This window comes from Myotis yumanensis, unplaced genomic scaffold, assembly GCF_028538775.1.
Source record: "Myotis yumanensis isolate MYYU_CA2020_CCGP unplaced genomic scaffold, mMyoYum1.0.hap1 SCAF_8, whole genome shotgun sequence".
Classification (NCBI taxonomy): Eukaryota; Metazoa; Chordata; class Mammalia; order Chiroptera; family Vespertilionidae; genus Myotis; species Myotis yumanensis.
This window is the reverse complement of record NW_027223759.1, coordinates 1889020-1905547: the sequence shown is the minus strand read 5'-3', so window position 1 is coordinate 1905547 and position 16528 is coordinate 1889020. Positions and strand designations below refer to the sequence as shown.

General features: G+C 51.8%; 1 protein-coding gene across 3 annotated transcripts in view; it reads right to left on the bottom strand.

The window, feature by feature from the left end:
- The window catches only part of GULP1 (GULP PTB domain containing engulfment adaptor 1), a 147408-nt gene that overhangs the window by 23822 nt on the left and 107058 nt on the right, over positions 1-16528 (bottom strand). For all 3 annotated transcript variants that reach the window (XM_070421662.1, XM_070421664.1, XM_070421663.1), the window contains exon 5: positions 2867-2938. In XM_070421662.1, coding sequence (XP_070277763.1) covers positions 2867-2938 — 72 coding nt within the window. The remainder of the gene's footprint in view (positions 1-2866; positions 2939-16528) is intronic.

Sequence of the window (16528 nt, the reverse complement as noted above, 5' to 3'; positions counted from 1 at the left end):
ATACTTCACTGTAGCGGGTAAGAAAGCAGTCAGAATGCGTATGACTAAGAAAAATAAGCAGGAAATTAAATGAGGGATGTGGACACAATGCGAGCACATTTATTTTTCAGTGGAGCCACAGCGCCACACTCTGGCCATTTCAGCATAACGGCAGAATTACAAATTCTTTTTAAAAAATATAAACAATATGTCGATTTCTGGCCTCTAACAAACACACACACAAAAAAAATTTAAAAACACATTAAAAAAACTGCTCTATTCATTTTCATTGGTTCCTGAATCGTCACCCTCAGATATACTCTCCAAATCTAAGTATTTTTTGCAATCACCCAAGTGAAGACGGCTTCGCACAAACACATTTGTTCTGGAAGGTCCTGGAAAGGCTGAGCCACTACCACCTGGCTGTGCGTTTTTAAACGGCGCCATGTAATGTTTATCTTCCTGTCAACCACCTCCCCTCCTTAACAGAGTACATTTCCAAACGTCAAACTCCATTGGGACTGAGTATAAAGTCCCACAAAAACACGCACGTGGCCCAAGTAGGCTTACCGTTGTGAGTACACAAAACAGCGAGTGAGTTTTTCATGCATTATTATTATTAACTATCGTATCATTTTCCATAATAACAACTGTAGGCCTACTTTTGCCCCATGCTGTGCAGAAAAACTAGCTTTGTCCCCAGAGCATTTCATTTCAAGTATCTCTTTGCATTTATCTGGCCTTGACGTGAGTGAGTCCTTTCGGTCTGGGGTTTGGGGTGACGGAATAGAGGCCCCCCTAGCTATGAAGAAACACTGCGGTTAATGCCATTATTCTTTTATAAAACATTCTGATGGTAAGGGGAGCTGGACTCCCGCTCAGCGCGGGAAGCATTCTGAACACGGAAACAGAACCGTATTCTGCATGTTGCCCATGAACTGAGACCTTCTAACGTCTCCATCAGCGCCGAGAAGCCTGGCCCAGGAAGGGCAAGTCTGCATCATTCCTACAGCGTGGCCGGAAGAAATGGCTGCCTCGCTTTCCCCCCAAAGGGCAGTGACATCACCTTGGGACCTCACAGCGTATTTACTTAAAACATGAGGACGAATATCCGCAGATAAAATGAATACAGAAAAGTATTATCCATTTCGGTTCCTCACCCAGAACACAAGCCGCCCGCCTCCATCTGTCCACAGATTGAACGCTCAGGCTCCGCCTGACGCAGCCCCCCAAGCAGAGCAAAGCTGGGCCCGTCCGTGGCTTCGCCTGGGCGATCGGAAGCCTTACTCTCCGAAACGGAGTGGAATAGAGAACAGCTGCCGCTCACAAAGCAGACAAACCCCGAGAGCAGCGGGGGAGCAGCAGTGACCTGTACACATGAAGCAAACGGAGTCTGTGTCCAATGTCGTCAGTAGGCTCTCGAACAGGCACAAGGACTTATAACGAGACCAATGTCACCAGAGGCCGGCTGACCGCAGCTCCAGTGAAGTCCCATGGCACCTCATCAGTGTTATAGCAAAACGACATTGAGCCCGGCCGGCGGGGCTCAGTGGTTGAGCGTTTACCTATAAACCAGGAGGTCAGGGTTCGATTCCCGGTCAGGGCACAGGCCCGGGTTGTGGGCTCCATCCCCAGTGTGGGGTGTGCAGGAGGCAGCTGGTCCATGATTCTCTCTCATCATGGATGTTTCTATCTCTCTCCCTCTCCCTTCCTCTCTGAAATCAATAAAAATATATATTTTAAAAACAACATTGAATGAAAGATGTTACCCGAGGGCCTGCTGTTTCGGTGGGATGTTAGATTTTCTTAGTGAGACAGAGATGAGAAGTCTGAGGGAAGCGATGAAGTGTCCACTGATGAATGAGTAGATAAAGGTGTGACACGTGTGACTATTACTCAGCCTTTTATAAAAAAGGGAATCTTTCCATGTGAGACATGGGTGGGCCTTGAGGGCATTATGTGAAGTGAACCAAGTCAGGCAGAAAAAGACGAGTATCACACGGTCTCATATACAGAATCCAAAACAAAAGTAACCCACAGACTGCGGGCTGAGAGGCAGGGGTGGACGTGGGCAATGGGTGAAGGGAGCACAGAGGTACAGACTCCAGGTACAGAATCAGGTAAGTCCCGGGGTGTAAGGTTCAGTATGGTGACTGAAGTTCATAATCTATAATAATCCCTACTACTAAAAGTGTAATATGCTAATTAGACCGGACAGCCGAACGACCTTCCGGACAAAGCCGGGGCTGGGAGGGCCACAGGCAGCCGCCGCAGCTGCGAGGGCCGAGCCCCTTGGACAAATTGCGTGCACCGGGCCTCTAGGACTATATAATTGAAAGTTGCTAAGAGAGTAGAACTGAGTTTTCATCAGAGAGGAAGGGAGAGGGAGAGAGAGAGAAACATCAGTGATGAGAGAGAATCATTGATTGGCTGCCTCCTGCACGTCCCCCACTGGGGATCGGGCCCACAAACCGGATTCATGGGTTGATGCTCAACCACTGAGCCATGCGGCCGGGCTGATAGTCTAACTATTAAATAGTTGTTACATCACTAGTAGCTGGGTTAGAGCATGTGGCCCAGGCAAGGGAAAGGCAAGCTACTGAAGCCAAAACTTGTGGAATATTACCTTGCCATTGTTAAGTATGAGAAACTGCACTTAGAAAACTATGAAGTGTGCCATACTGAAAACGAATAATTATGTGTTCACACTTATTATTAAGCATTTTTCCTTCATCTGGTGATATTTATTCAAGTGTCCATTTTTAACAGGGGAAGCCATTTCTACCACCAAGGTATTCCCGTCAGTCTGATGATGACTTAAACCGGATCAGCACAGCAGCCGTTGGGGGGGGTGTGTGTGAGGGGGGGGTGGGCGGGGCTCGCCTACCTTCAGCTTCCTCACGGCGTCCCGCACGACCTCGGTGCCTTTGGGCTGCTCCACCTCCGTGCTGCCGAGAAACTGAGAGAGGTCATCGGTGAGACGGGCTGTACCATCGCCTGGCGTCACACCACCAGGACTAAACCTGGCACAATAGACGGATGCGGGTTCATGCAAACCCAAACCCCACTCCACGGAAAAGTCACGCACATGCTTTTAAATTCCATGAAAATGTCAATGTATGATTTGATCGCACAAATTCTTACTATTTAATTAATAAAACTCGTCTACCTTTTAAAATACAAACTTTTAAAATACCCAATACCTACCATCCACCAAAGCTACAAGCCAAACTACATTAAAAAAAAAAATAAAACATACAGCCTGGCCAGTGTTGCTCAGTGGTTGAGCATTGGCCTATGAACTGGGAGGTCCCGGTTCAATTCCCGGTCAGGGCACATGCCCGGGTTGCGGGCTTGATCTCCAGTGTGGGGCGTGCAGGAGGCAGCCGGTCAATGATTCTCTCTCATCATGGATGTTTCTACCTCTCTCTCCTTTTCCCTTTCTCTCCAAAGTTAATAAAAATGTGTTTTATAAAATAAAACATAGATGATCTGAAATTTCACTCTATTTTCAAACACACCTGAAGGGTTTTTAGTTAAAACATCTGTTAATACTTTCAATGATAAAGATAAATTTAAAACAACAACAACACACAAAACAACTTGATCTATCCAAAAAAAGTTTCATATTAATTAACACACTGCCACAAAATCTTCTACCCCGGGGAGAGTTAATACCTCCTAAACAAAAGTCCGGTATCATAAAATGTTGAAGACCAATTCGAATTGAAATAGGAGTATTTTCTTCTATAAAATATTTCTATATAAATGGCAAATGATCATTAAATTAAGTGCATGTAATTCCCCAAAGACATTTTTTGTGGCAGACTACCAATTACTAGTATACCCCAAAGTGAGTCATGAATTCGTCACTTCTTATATCAATAAGTGTGTGTGTGTACACGTGTGTGCGCGCGCGCGCTTCACATAAAATGATTAAGTACAACCCCCCCCCCCATTTTTTTAAATTTAACTGTGTTGGGGTAACATGAGTGGCTAACGTTACACAGTGTCAGGTGTACAAGGTCATCGCTGACATCCGTGTGCTCTGTTCTGGCCCCCAGACGCCCAGCTTCCTGTCTCCCCGCGCCTGACCCCCTTGCCCACTCGCCTCCCTCCACCCTCCCTCCCCCGGGAACCGCTGTCTCTGAGCTTGTCTTGTTTGCTTTGTTAGTTTATTCGTTGCTTTTTGTTTTCTATTCACACATGAGTGAAACCATACAGCCTGTTGTTCTTTTCGTGGCTAAGCACACCCTTTTCTGTGCATCAGCTCAGGGGACGGAAGGGAACTCAACAGTAATGTCACAGTGTCTTTTAAAATCGCATTTACTCCCCCCATCCTTCGTGAAATAAGTAATGACTACGGAAAGCAGACTCTGGGTTTTCAAACGGGCTCCCTGCCTCGCCCGCCCGAGCAGCATGGAGAGCAGGTTAGAACGGGCCGTGCAAGTGTGGGGCAGAGCTGGGCTGTGCTCATCAAGCTCACAGGGCCTCTGCACTCCCGCCTAAGGGACAGCTAGGACATATGGACAGCCAGCTAGACGGGACAGTCATCCTCACCTCGGGGGTTGGCCTGCAAGGACCAGAAAGCGTGGAGAACTCTCCGTCAGGAAGGAACGGAGGAGCCGCGGCTCAGATGTGGGAGGTCTGCTCCCCACCGAGCGCCCCCGCCCTCGTCTTCCCCTTCAGACCCGGTGCTGACCTGACGCTGTAGGACAGAAGCACTCGGGGCCGTAACCTCAGACCAGGGCCCAGGAGCCTAACGCCATTGGTGGGGTCCGCACCAGGGCATCTGTGTTTCAAAGCTCCCAGGTTGTGCGTCAGGTTGGAAAAGTACTGTTTTAGCCCGGCCGGCGGGGCTGTGCTGAGCATCAGGCTATGAACCAGGAGGTCACGGTTCGATTCCCGGTCAAGGGCACAGGCCCAGGTTGTGGGCTCCATCCCCAGTGAGGGGTGTGCAGGAGGCAGCCGATCCATGATTCTCTCTCATCATTGATGTTTCGATCTCTCCCTCCTTCACCTTTCCTCTTTGAAATCAATAAAAATATATTTGAGAAAGAAAAAGAAGAAAGAGAGAGGGAGGGAAAGAAAAAAAGGAAGGAAGGAAGGAAAGAAGGAAGGAAGGATCGAGGGAGGGAGGAGGGAGGGAGGGAGGGAAGGAGGGAGGGAGGGAAGGAAGGAAGGAAGGGAGGGAGGGAGGGAGGGAGGGAGGGAGGGAGGGAAGGAAGGAAGGAAGGAAGGAAGGGAGGGAGGAGGGAGGGAGGGAGGAGGGGAGGGAGGGAGGGAGGGAGGGAGGGAGGGAGGGAAGGAGGGAGGGAAGGAGGGAGGGAGGGAAGGAAGGAAGGAAGGAGGGAGGGAGGGAGGAAGGTAGGCAGGTGCTGTTTGGGACCATCCAGGAAGGAGAAAGGGCTCAAGTGAAGGAAGGTTGGCACCGAGGGCCGTTTAGCTGCGAGCCAGGCCGGGTGGGCTCCTGCCCTCGCGTCTGCCCTTCTCCCTGAGCTTTTCCGGTGGGTGGGTGGCTGGAGCTCACAGCACCAGCGAGGCCGGAGGCTCCCACCGGGAGGGGCTCTTCATGGCGGAAGGACTGGCGTGTCCCTAACGGACTGTGAGGGCCCGGGGAACACCTGCGAAAGGCCTTGTGCTGGGCAGAAACTCCGGAGTCACGGTCGCTGTGCAAACAGGCCGCGTGGGATCAGGGCCCGGGGCCTTCCCCACGGGCCGCGCCCTGCTGCCTCGGAGCCCCTCACAGTCCGTCACGCGGGACAGGGAGGAGCCCTGGGAGGTGGGCACAGCCACAGGGACACCCCGCAGAGCTCACCCTATCGCACTGCTCTGCAACGTCAGGTGCCCTAAATGCAAACAACTTCAAACTGAGACGTGGGCCCGGCTGGCTCAGGGGTTGAGCATCGACCTATGAACCAGGAGGTCACGGTTCAATTCCTGACAATGTGGACAGGAAAGAAGATATAAAGTGTTTAGAATGTGTTGGACTATGACAAGCAAGAAGATAGCATGTTCTTCGTCTACGCGTTGAAATAGGTGACAACAGGGCGTGTATTTCCAACAGATGTTACAAATGACGAAACGCCTTCTGTAAATCTCCTATCAAGACTCCGACAGATGAGAGGACGTTGCCGACGCTGTGAAGCTGGTCCTGTGTCCGTGCGGACACCCAGGCCGCTCGGCGCACAGGGAGGACTGGGCCGCCGTCTGTCTGCACCGAACACACCGAGGGCCGCCCGACCCCCTCTGACTCACGGGATATGGGCAGACTTCGCCTAAAACGCTATTAGGAGGTGGAGGGGTCATTGGGGGAGGGAGAGGACATCTGTAATACTTTCAACAATAAAGACACATTTTAAAAAATGCTATTAAGACCGTTCATATTTGGCTTAATATTTTCCGAAATTTCCACAGCTATTTTTCAATTAAAATGATACAGGCTTTTAAAAGACGAGTCTCGGGTGATGCCTGTTCTCATTGAGTCCGTGTCTTTATTGTATCCCACACACAAGCGCTTCTGAGAAGCCCGAGTTACAGTTGGAGGCTTCCGCCTTCCTCTGAAATTGCCTTTCCCCTCCGTCAAGGCTAGTGGTTCCCTGACGGGCTTCTTCGCCAGCAGAGAGCAGTGTTGGCCGTCACACGGACCCATTTATACTGCCTGGCTGCCTCCTTCGTCACTATGAGGAATGTAGGCTGTTACTTCTTTAATATCCACTAAAATAAGTAACTAAAGAGTTACCAGACCTGACTGCTACGCAATCTGGCACTATTTACCATATGAGGAAACTAATTTATAACAGAAATAAATAGAGTACATCTTTTATTTGTATATAATTCAACGTGTACCAATTTTATGTAGATAATATATTTTTTCTACATAATTTTTTAAATATTAAGGGGAAATAATGTCTACTTTTTACCACATGAAAGTTTTATCTAGCATCTGGTTTGAACAACGATTGGTAGCATAATGACCAACAGGGATTCCAATCTTAGAAAAAATAAATAACCAGATTTATAAAGAAGGTTGCAGAGCCTTAAATAGGATGGGCTAATGCCCTTGGCATTCACTTGAAGGCAAGTGTAAACAAAAGAAAAAGTTCTTAAACCTTCTAGCTTCTCCGCGGCACCAGGGGACAGCGTATGGGGTGAGTCAGACCATTTCATCTGGAGTCTGTTTGGCGGACTGGTGAGGCCACGGTGCCAAGCAACACAGGGAAAACCAATTTTCAAAAGCTCATTGTAACAGGCGATTCCTGAAGAACGGGCAGGATCCGTCGGCTTTAAACCGATTACTTAATTGCCAAAACCAGAATCCTGGAAAAAGTAATTAAAGTAGACCCACCAAAAAGGACAGTCGCACGTTAAATCCGAAACCAGACGCTCCAAAGGTTACCCTGAAAGGAAGGCCAGGAAATTCCGACAGAGAAGAGAAGCCTTGTTGGGCTCAGCATTAAGAAGCCCGAATTTCACATCTGATTGGATGTTTAGGTTTCCCGTTTTATGAGAGTAACTTTGTGTGATGTCATCTGTTCTTATGTTACATGACTAGGGAGTGTATTATTATTTTATTTATTTTTTAGAGAGAGTGGAAGGGAGGGGGAGAGACAGAGAGAGAGAGACACATCAATTGGTTGCCTCACACTTCTGTCCCTGGTTGGGGCTGGGGATGGGTCCTGAAACCAAGGTACCTGCCCCTTGACTGGAATCGAACCCGGGACCCTTCAGTCGACAGGCCGATGCTCTATCCAGAGCCAAACCGGCTAAGGCTGGGTGTATTATATTAACTCGAGGCCCGGTGCATGAAATTCATGCACTCGTTGGGGGGGGGGGGGGGGCGGCGTCTCTCAGCCTGGCCTGAGCCCTCTCACAGCCCAGGAGCCCTGTGATGGATCGCCCCACAGAGGGAGGCCCCGCCCACCCACCACAGCCCGCTGGTCGGTGGCCTGGGCCTGCCTCTTTGGGGTGATCATGGGGAGATGGCCAGGACCCCGACCAACGCATCGCACCCGCCTTGGCTGGCCTGGCACCAGTGGTGTCATAGCGTGGTCGTCTGGACGGTGTTCGGTCCATTTGCACATTACGCTTTTATTATTACAGAGAGGCTCTTGCTTTTACAATAAGACTTGAAAGTTTAAGCCAAAACAACGCGACTTGCTACCAGCAAGAAACTGCTCGTGGCCGCCCACCCGAGAGGCCTCCCAGACACAGCTGAGTCGCAGGATCACGGAGAAGCAGCACCATCCTGCCCGAGGCCCCTCCAGCGGCCGGGCCTCCTTCCGCCCCAGGAGCCAGACAGCGGGACGAAGGCAGGGCACCCCCCCACTACTATAAATAGAAACACTACAATAATAAACAAACGCCAACTTAGGCAGAAAACCAACATGGCCGTGGAGCCAGACAGGCCGCCCCGTCCACTGTCTCCTTAGAGACCCACCGGCCTGTGGACTGGGGAGACGTCGCGTTAAAACCCCATTATTTTCAGATGCGGAACCAGGGCCGGTGGTGAGCGGCTCCTCAAGGTCGAGAAGCTGGTTGTGGCCGAGCGAGGGCGCGGGTCCCAGCTCTCCCGACTTCAGCACAGAGTGCGCTGTTGCTGCCGCGAATGAAACAGAAACGGAATTCCAGGTCGTACCTTACCGGTGTGTACTGCTCTCGGAGGCCACGTTCGCTTGGCTAACCAAGGTTCACATCCTCTCTGCGGTGAGATACGCTTAAAGCAGCGGTTCTCAACCTGTGGGTCGCGACCCCTTTGGCGGTCGAACGACCCTTTCACAGGGGTCGCCTAAGACCATCCTGCATATCAGATATTTACATGACGATTCATCACAGTAGCAACATGACAGTCATGAAGTAGCAACGAACATAATGTTATGGTTGGGTCACCACATGAGGAACTGTATTTAAAGGGCCAGAAGGTGGAGAACCACTGGCTTAAAGGCTAAGGGAGTCGGAGCAGTGAGGCGGCCTGACAGCTCGGGGACCTGCACACCCTTGACTCACTGAACCTCTCGGGCCTCAGTGTCCTCATTCACAAAATGGGGACAAACTCAGCGTTTCGGTGGGAGTGAGACGAGGAGAGCAGCCAGTGGCTGGACCAAGTGGACATTTACAGAATTCCTGCTGAGACCGTGAGATGAAGTGACGAAATAGTCACAACCAGCAAACAAAAGGGCTAACCCACCCAGGATGGACGGGGGAATGGGGGGGGGGGGGGGAGCAAGGAGAAGCCCACGGGAGGCCACTAGGATGGGAGCACGGGCAGCGGAGTCCTCACCAGCACACGCACACGCGCACCTTCCTCTCACACGCCGGTGGCTGCGTGCCAACACGGGTTCTTCTCATTTCTCTCGGTAACTCAATCCAGTTGCCACTCTCATCGCAATGTGATCACATAAAGCTTGAGACAGGAGTTTTTCAGGAAATCTATACAGAATGTGCCAGCAAGTATCTGTACTGTTTTGTCAGAAAGGCCCAGGACTTCTCTGGTTGACCAGATTCCTCGCTGCCATCCAGTTCTGGGTAAATACGATTTTTGTAATCTATTTACAACAAGTTACTGCTCTACAGAAAACATTTAGCCTGCACTCAGTCCATGTGCCAGATCCTCTTATTACGCCTCGTGCTTCTGTGTTATTTACTTTGCGTGTCCTGGAATATAACTGTCCATGAAGTGAGTGCATTTTCCTCCTTTTCAATACTGCTACCAACGATTTTCATTTTCCTTGATCGCCGTATGTTACAAAACAATGAATGACGGTGACAATACACATCCATATCTTATTCTTAATTTTCATGCAACTTAAGGTTTGGGCAACACAGCCCACTGCTATTGTTCTACTTCAGATTTCAAATTCGACCAAGTAATTGCCCCCAATCTGCCTGTGTCCCTGACCTCTGTCCACGGAGAAGTCCCCGTTACACCACGAACCCCCCGATTTCTCCCCACCTCATGTTTTCCCCTGAGGGAGAAGACATTCTTTAAACACCCCTCCGATCCGGCGATAGTATTTCCAGTGCCTCCCCTCGGAGATACTGTATTATAATTTATTATTACTGGCCACCACCACCATCACTATCATTATCTCTGTGTCCTAATGCACTTCAAAAATACGTATTATTTGCCCTGATCGGTTTGGCTCAGTGGATAGAGTGTTGGCCTGCGGATTCAAGGGTCCCAGGTTCGATTCCGGTCAAGGGCATGTACCTTGGCTGCGGGCACATCCCCAGTAGGGGGCGTGCAGGAGGCAGCTGGTCGATGTTTCTCTCTCATCGATGTTTCTTTTTTTTTTTTTTCCTCAAATATATTTTATTGATTTTTTACAGAGAGGAAGGGAGAGAGATAGAGAGTTAGAAACATCGATGAGAGAGAGACATCGATCAGCTGCCTCCTGCACATCTCCCACTGGGGATGTGCCCGCAACTCAGGTACATGCCCTTGACCGGAATCGAACCCGGGACCCTTTAGTCCGCAGGCTGACGCTCTATCCACTGAGCCAAACCGGTTTTGGCACTCATCGATGTTTCTAACTCTCTATCCCTCTCCCTTCCTCTCTGTAAAAAATCAATAAAATATATTTAAAAAAACAAAACAATGTATTACGCATCCTCATCATTTTTATTTCTGCATCCTGATCTGTTTCAAAAGTATTGATTGTGCATCAGCTAGGCATCAGGGACAATTCCAGGCACCAGGGATCCAGCAGGGAACCAACAGACCAGATCTCTGACCGGTCACGGTGGCCCCGCTAGCCCTGCTCGGTGACCGGGGCCTGTGTGCTTCTCCCGGGTCGTCCGTCCCCCTCCTCCAGAGCCTCCTGGGTGCACAATCTAAACAGCCGCAGCGAGACAGGTTCCCAGGGGCAGCCCGGCCGCGGCCAGCGTCCTGGCTCTAAGCGTCCGTTTGCTTGGGATCCTCAGCCACTTGGCGAAGTCCTCTTCCCCCGCTGGGAGCAGACCTCTCCTCGCACGTGAGTGTCTGTGGGAGGGTCACACGCAGAGGCCGCTGCTCACGTTGCTGCCCTCGCTTCATTACAAAGGGAGGGAGACCTGCCTTTCGGGTTGGGCAGCGCTCTTCTGAGTGAAACGGGAGTGTGGGCTGCTGACCCTGAGACACAAACGTGTCTGTTCCTTTCACGGCTCCGCTGTCACTGATCTGGCCGGTAACGCTGCGAAGGCCGCTGCCCACGGCGCTCACAGGTGGGGATCCTGTCCCCGGGGGGTTACTCCTGGAGGCAGAGAGTCCCACACGGATAGGGACAGGTCAAGAAAGCAACAAACCAACAAACCCGAGATCTGGACAGGCTGAGGCCTTAATGCCTGACTACGGATGTGTGCCCTTCCCTCCTTTCCAGCAGGTGCCTCGGAGCCCAAGGGAGAGCAGACTGCACCAGGTGCTCACTGAAGACCTACTGTGTGCCCAGGGGGAGCAGACTGCACCAGGTGCTCACTGAGGACCTACTGTGTGCCCAGGAAGAGCAGACTGCACCAGGTGCTCACTGAAGACCTACTGTGTGCCCAGGGGGAGCAGACTGCACCAGGTGCTCACAGAAGACCTACTGTGTGCCCAGGGGGAGCAGACTGCACCAGGTGCTCACAGAAGACCTACTGTGTGCCCAGGAAGAGCAGACTGCACCAGGTGCTCACTGAAGAAACTGTGTGCCCAGGGAGAGCAGACTGCACCAGATGCTCACTGAAGACCTACTGTGTGCCCAGGGAGAGCAGACTGCACCAGAGCAGGCCTTGTTAGTTCACAGATGCTCACTGAACACCTATTGTGTGCCAGGCACTGGGCAGGGTCTTGGACACAGTCATGAACAGAACCATCAAAGGTCTCTGTGCAGTGGCCGAGTGGAGCCCTGACACAGATCCTGGCTCTGCCGCTCGATATGGCCGTGAATGTCACCTCGGAGAGCAGCTTCCTCTTTGGTGAGATGTAGGTGAATGTCCCTGCCCTGCAGGAGGGCGTGAGCAGAGGCCACAGGCAGGCACGGAACCCTCACTGCCATCGCAAAACCCTTGCTGCCGTTACGGAACCCTTGCTGCCCTCGCGGAACCCTTGCTGCCCTTGCGGAACCCTTGCTGCCATCGCAAGAGGCTCCCACGAGCTGCAGGTGAGCTGGTTCCTGGGTTCCAGAGCCTCGTGTGAGGCTGAGAACACAGGGCTTGTGACCGATTACCTTCAACAAGGGCCAGGGCTTGCATTTGTTCCTTATTTTGTAGAAACAACGTAGTTCACTGATGGGGCTTATGTACTTCTGCTGGGAAGCTGGTGTCCTGGCTGAGTGACAGCTGGGGAAGCACAGAGGTGTCCACCATCCCGCAGGGGCAGGAGCCTGGCAACCAGCTGCGGAGGATGACAGTGGGCTGTGTGGGGGGACCGGCGGGGGGACGGGGGGGGGGCGGCGCTGGGCTTTGGGGAGCCAGTGGATCCTCTCCAGGGAGGGTCTGCCTTGCAGCCGGATCTGAGGGAGCTCACATGCTGATTTCTCTCACCAGCTGAGGGCCCGGTCCCTGCTCATAAGAGTGAGCAGCTCTCCCATGCCTAGCATCACAGCTCTCGTCCTGCTCGCGACCAGCAGGCCACCTTACATCGACTTCGCACCTCACGGTAGTGAGTTGGCTTATTCTTTTAATTCCATGTCTTTTTCTTTAAAAAAATTATTGACTTTTAGAGGAAGGGAGAAGGATAGCGAGATAGAAACATCAATGATGAGAGAGAATCATGGATCGGCTGCCTCCTGCACGCCCCCCAAAAGGATCGAGCCTGCAGCCCAGGCCTGTGCCCTGAACGGGAATAGAACCCTGACCTCCCGGTTCATCGGTCGATGCTCAGCCCCTGAGCCAGGCCGGCCGGGCTGTCTTTCTTTTTAAAAACATCTATTTTTGTGTTTTTCCAACACTTGGCGATCATCACTAATCAGTACCACTGCATCCTCACTGTAACGTGTAATTAGTTCGTTTTAACCCTCATTATTTGCTGATTTTATTTGATTTCCCTTGGCCTTTAAAAACATAAATCTCTTCATATTCCTGGGCAGCTTCTGAGAGTCTTTTCCAGCTGCCACTTGAAAGCTTTAATCCCGGTATTAACATAGATCTTTGTGCTTCATTGGACCATGTCTAAAAATTTAATAACCCGATTAGTGGTGATAATTCCAAGTCCTATAAAACGCTCCCCTTCACATACACAGGATTATGCTGCAGTAGATTAGTTTTCTGAAAAAGAACGACATGCACTTTTATTTACCCTCATATGTTTAATTAATATATCAGGTATTTACACGTGTTATTTTCACACTGCAGAGCTGGCATTTGAAAGAAACCGTTACCCCACGTACATGTTATCATAAACATGACTAAGTTGAAAGTAAGCTACTTATTTTTTAACCTATTTCTTGTTTAAGCATTTTGTGACATGCCATTGCAATTCCTTGTCTATCGGGCTAAATAGAAAATACATACACTGACTCAATCCTGAAATTATTTTATTTTCATTTAAAAGCAATAAATGAGCCCTAGCCGGTTTGGCTCAGTGGATAGAGCGTTGGCCTGGGGACTGAAGGGTCCCGGGTTCGATTCCGGTCAAGGGCATGTGCCTTGGTTGCGGGCACAACCCCAGTGGGAGATGTGCAGGAGGCAGCTGGTCGATGCTTCTCTCTCATCGATGTTTCTAACTCTCTATCCCTCTCCCTTCCTCTCTGTAAAAATCAATAAAATATATTAAAAAAATAAAATAAAAAATAAATAAATAAAAGCAATAAATGGCCCTAAAATCCCTGGGTAAGTGAAGTATGGGCAAGAACACGATAGCTTAGCATCAGGAAGCTTAGCTGCCTCTCATCTCAGGGCTCATCTATAATAAACTATAATAATAAAAGCGTGCTATGCTAAGTTTCCGTTCATCCATTCAACCAATCAAAGTGTAACATGCTAATGATATGCTAAGGCTGCTCAACTGCTCGCTATGACATGCACTGACCACCAGGAGGCAGATGCTCTAACTGGTAGGTTAGCTTGCTGCTGGGGTCCCGCCCATCGGGACTGAGCCAGATGGGCCAGACATGCCCTGGAGCCCTCCCATGGTCCCTCCCTGGCTGGCCAACCTCCCCCGTCCCTCCCTGCCCCGATCATGCACCGGTGGGGTCCCTCGGCCTGGCCTGCACCCTCTCACAATCCGGGACCCCTCAGGGGATGTTGGAGAGCTGGTTTCGACCCGATCCCACAGGCCAGGCAGAGGGACCCCACGAATTTGTGCACCAGGCCTCTAGTCTAGAATAAATGTCAAAATCATCCAAGGAAGCGGTGGATCCCGCTGTGCATAAGAGTTAGGAAACGAGTGGCCTGCTTTCTCCCAAAGTGCCGAGTGGTTACAGGACATCAGGCTGGAACATCTGTGCGGACCCGGGCGGGGCGGCCTCACTCTACACCGCCCGACGCCTCCACAGCGCCTCCCCCGCCCTCGGAGCGCCGCTGCCCTATGAACATGGAGAGTCTCCCAGGTCGGCCCGTGGGAGGTGATGGTGGCTGGGAAAGGGCCCTGTTTGCGGCCGCAATGGCATCACTTTGGAGGGAGCTGCAGGCCCTCAGCCACTAGGACCCACCAGCCAGCGAGGCCTGTGCAGCCACAGGGGCAAGGCCAGGGCGGCCGGTGGGCAGGGCCTGTGAAGCGCAAGCAGTTTCTCCTCATCCCAGACCTGCCAGCTCCACTCAGTCCTCCTGGCTCCTGCCACCAAGCCCTTCCTGGAGGGGAGAGAGGTTCAGGCGGGGCGGCCTCTCCTCTCTGGACTGAGCTTTCAGGGAGGGAGGAGGAGAGCGATTTAGGGACTCAGCAAATACAGGGTGCGGTGCGTGAAACCAGGGCGAGGAGAGGAGTGAGGGGGGTGTGGGGAGGTAAGGGACCTGGGGGAGGAGGGGAGGAACGAGGGGCACAGTTTGATAACATGAGACTCGGGGCTGGGAGAGTTTGGAGAGGAAGGACGGTGACACCTGCCAGGTGGGAGCTGTGGGGAGGGAGGGCGGGAGGGGAAAACACCCACCGCAAAGGCAGGGAGGCTGTGCCGTCAGCAGAGCCGGGGTTTCAGAGCGAGAAGCAGCCAGGCTCCGAGGAGAGGGGAGGACAAGGGGTTTGCTGGTGAGTGGCCTTGAGCCCCCGGGGGCCCAGGCATCACTCCTTCTGCAGAATATAGAGCCGTGTTTTCATCTGACGATGTGACGATGGCCCCACCACATCCCAGAGGTGTCTGGAGCGGCGATCAAGGCTATAAAGTAGAGACGGTCAGCACCCCGGCTACCAGCTCCTCAGCGGCTGCCGCAGGAGGAGGGTCAGTGACCGCTCTGACCGACGGCTGACAAGGTGACATAAAAGCCCACGCGTCTCCTCTGTGCGATGGGGCCCCACACGCCCCCGGGTCACTCTGGCCTCCCCCGGCCGGGGTGCGGGCAGGCCGCTGAATCTGAAGGCCCCGCGGGATCCACGCTTTCTTCTGGAACAACCAGGACGATGGAAACCAGCTTCGCAGCCATTACTCCCCTCATTTCCGCGTTGGCGTCTGTGACTCTCAAGTTCTTTGGAGAAACAGCTATCGCTTCCCATCAGAATGAGACAGAACAGGAACTAATTTGGCCTCCGCAGTCGGCCCCACGCAGCGGCCTGTCCAAACAGCGGCCTTTATCATCGTCATGAAACAGGTAACTTACTGAGCCAGGAAAGAGCTGGTGGGCGCGACACGCACTGGGAGGCAGAGGGCACAGATGACGGAGCAGCCAGGCCCACCTGCTGTCTCAGGCCCCTCAGGACGGACCCGCCTCCGCTGGCCCTTCATGTCCCTAAGAGCCCGGGAGTTTCCAGGGTCAGGTTTATTGAAATATACGAATCCTGACATCTTGTTAACTTCATTTTCAGACAACACGCTCCCTTGGGAGCTCTCTCTCTCTCTCTTTAATTTTAATATATTTTTATTGACTTCAGAGAGGAAGGGAGAGGGAGAGAGGAAACATCAATGATGAGAGAGAATCACTGATCAGTTGCCTCCTGCACACCCCACACTGGGGATCGAACCTCCGGGTTCATATGTCGACCCGCAACCCCTGAGCCACGGCTGTGGGAGCCTCCCCGTGGTTCACGTGGGAAGTTAGAGCGTGACGTTTCCGCCACAGCGGGGGGGGGGGGGGGGGGGGGGGAGGCGCTGACCTGTTGCTGCTGCTTCGAGCTCCCAGGGCCGCTGCTGGCATTATTTTGAGATTCCTCTGAGGTTCCAGATCACGGCGGTGATTATTAGGGGGAAAGTGTTTGGGCAAATTATGATAAATATTTTTAAATGTTTTAATTATTTTGTTAAGTATATGTTGACATACATTTAAATCCAGCGAGTCAGGATACAGGTGTGTGTAGATTTCTGAGAATTAACTTAAATGCACATGTATTAGTAAAACTTTATATTATACAGTATCGTCACAACAGACAGGATGCCGGCGGGACCCGTTTGGGGACTCACGGGGCCTTAGCTGGGTCAGAGCCCTCAGCCCGGGCAGAAGCCTCTACGTG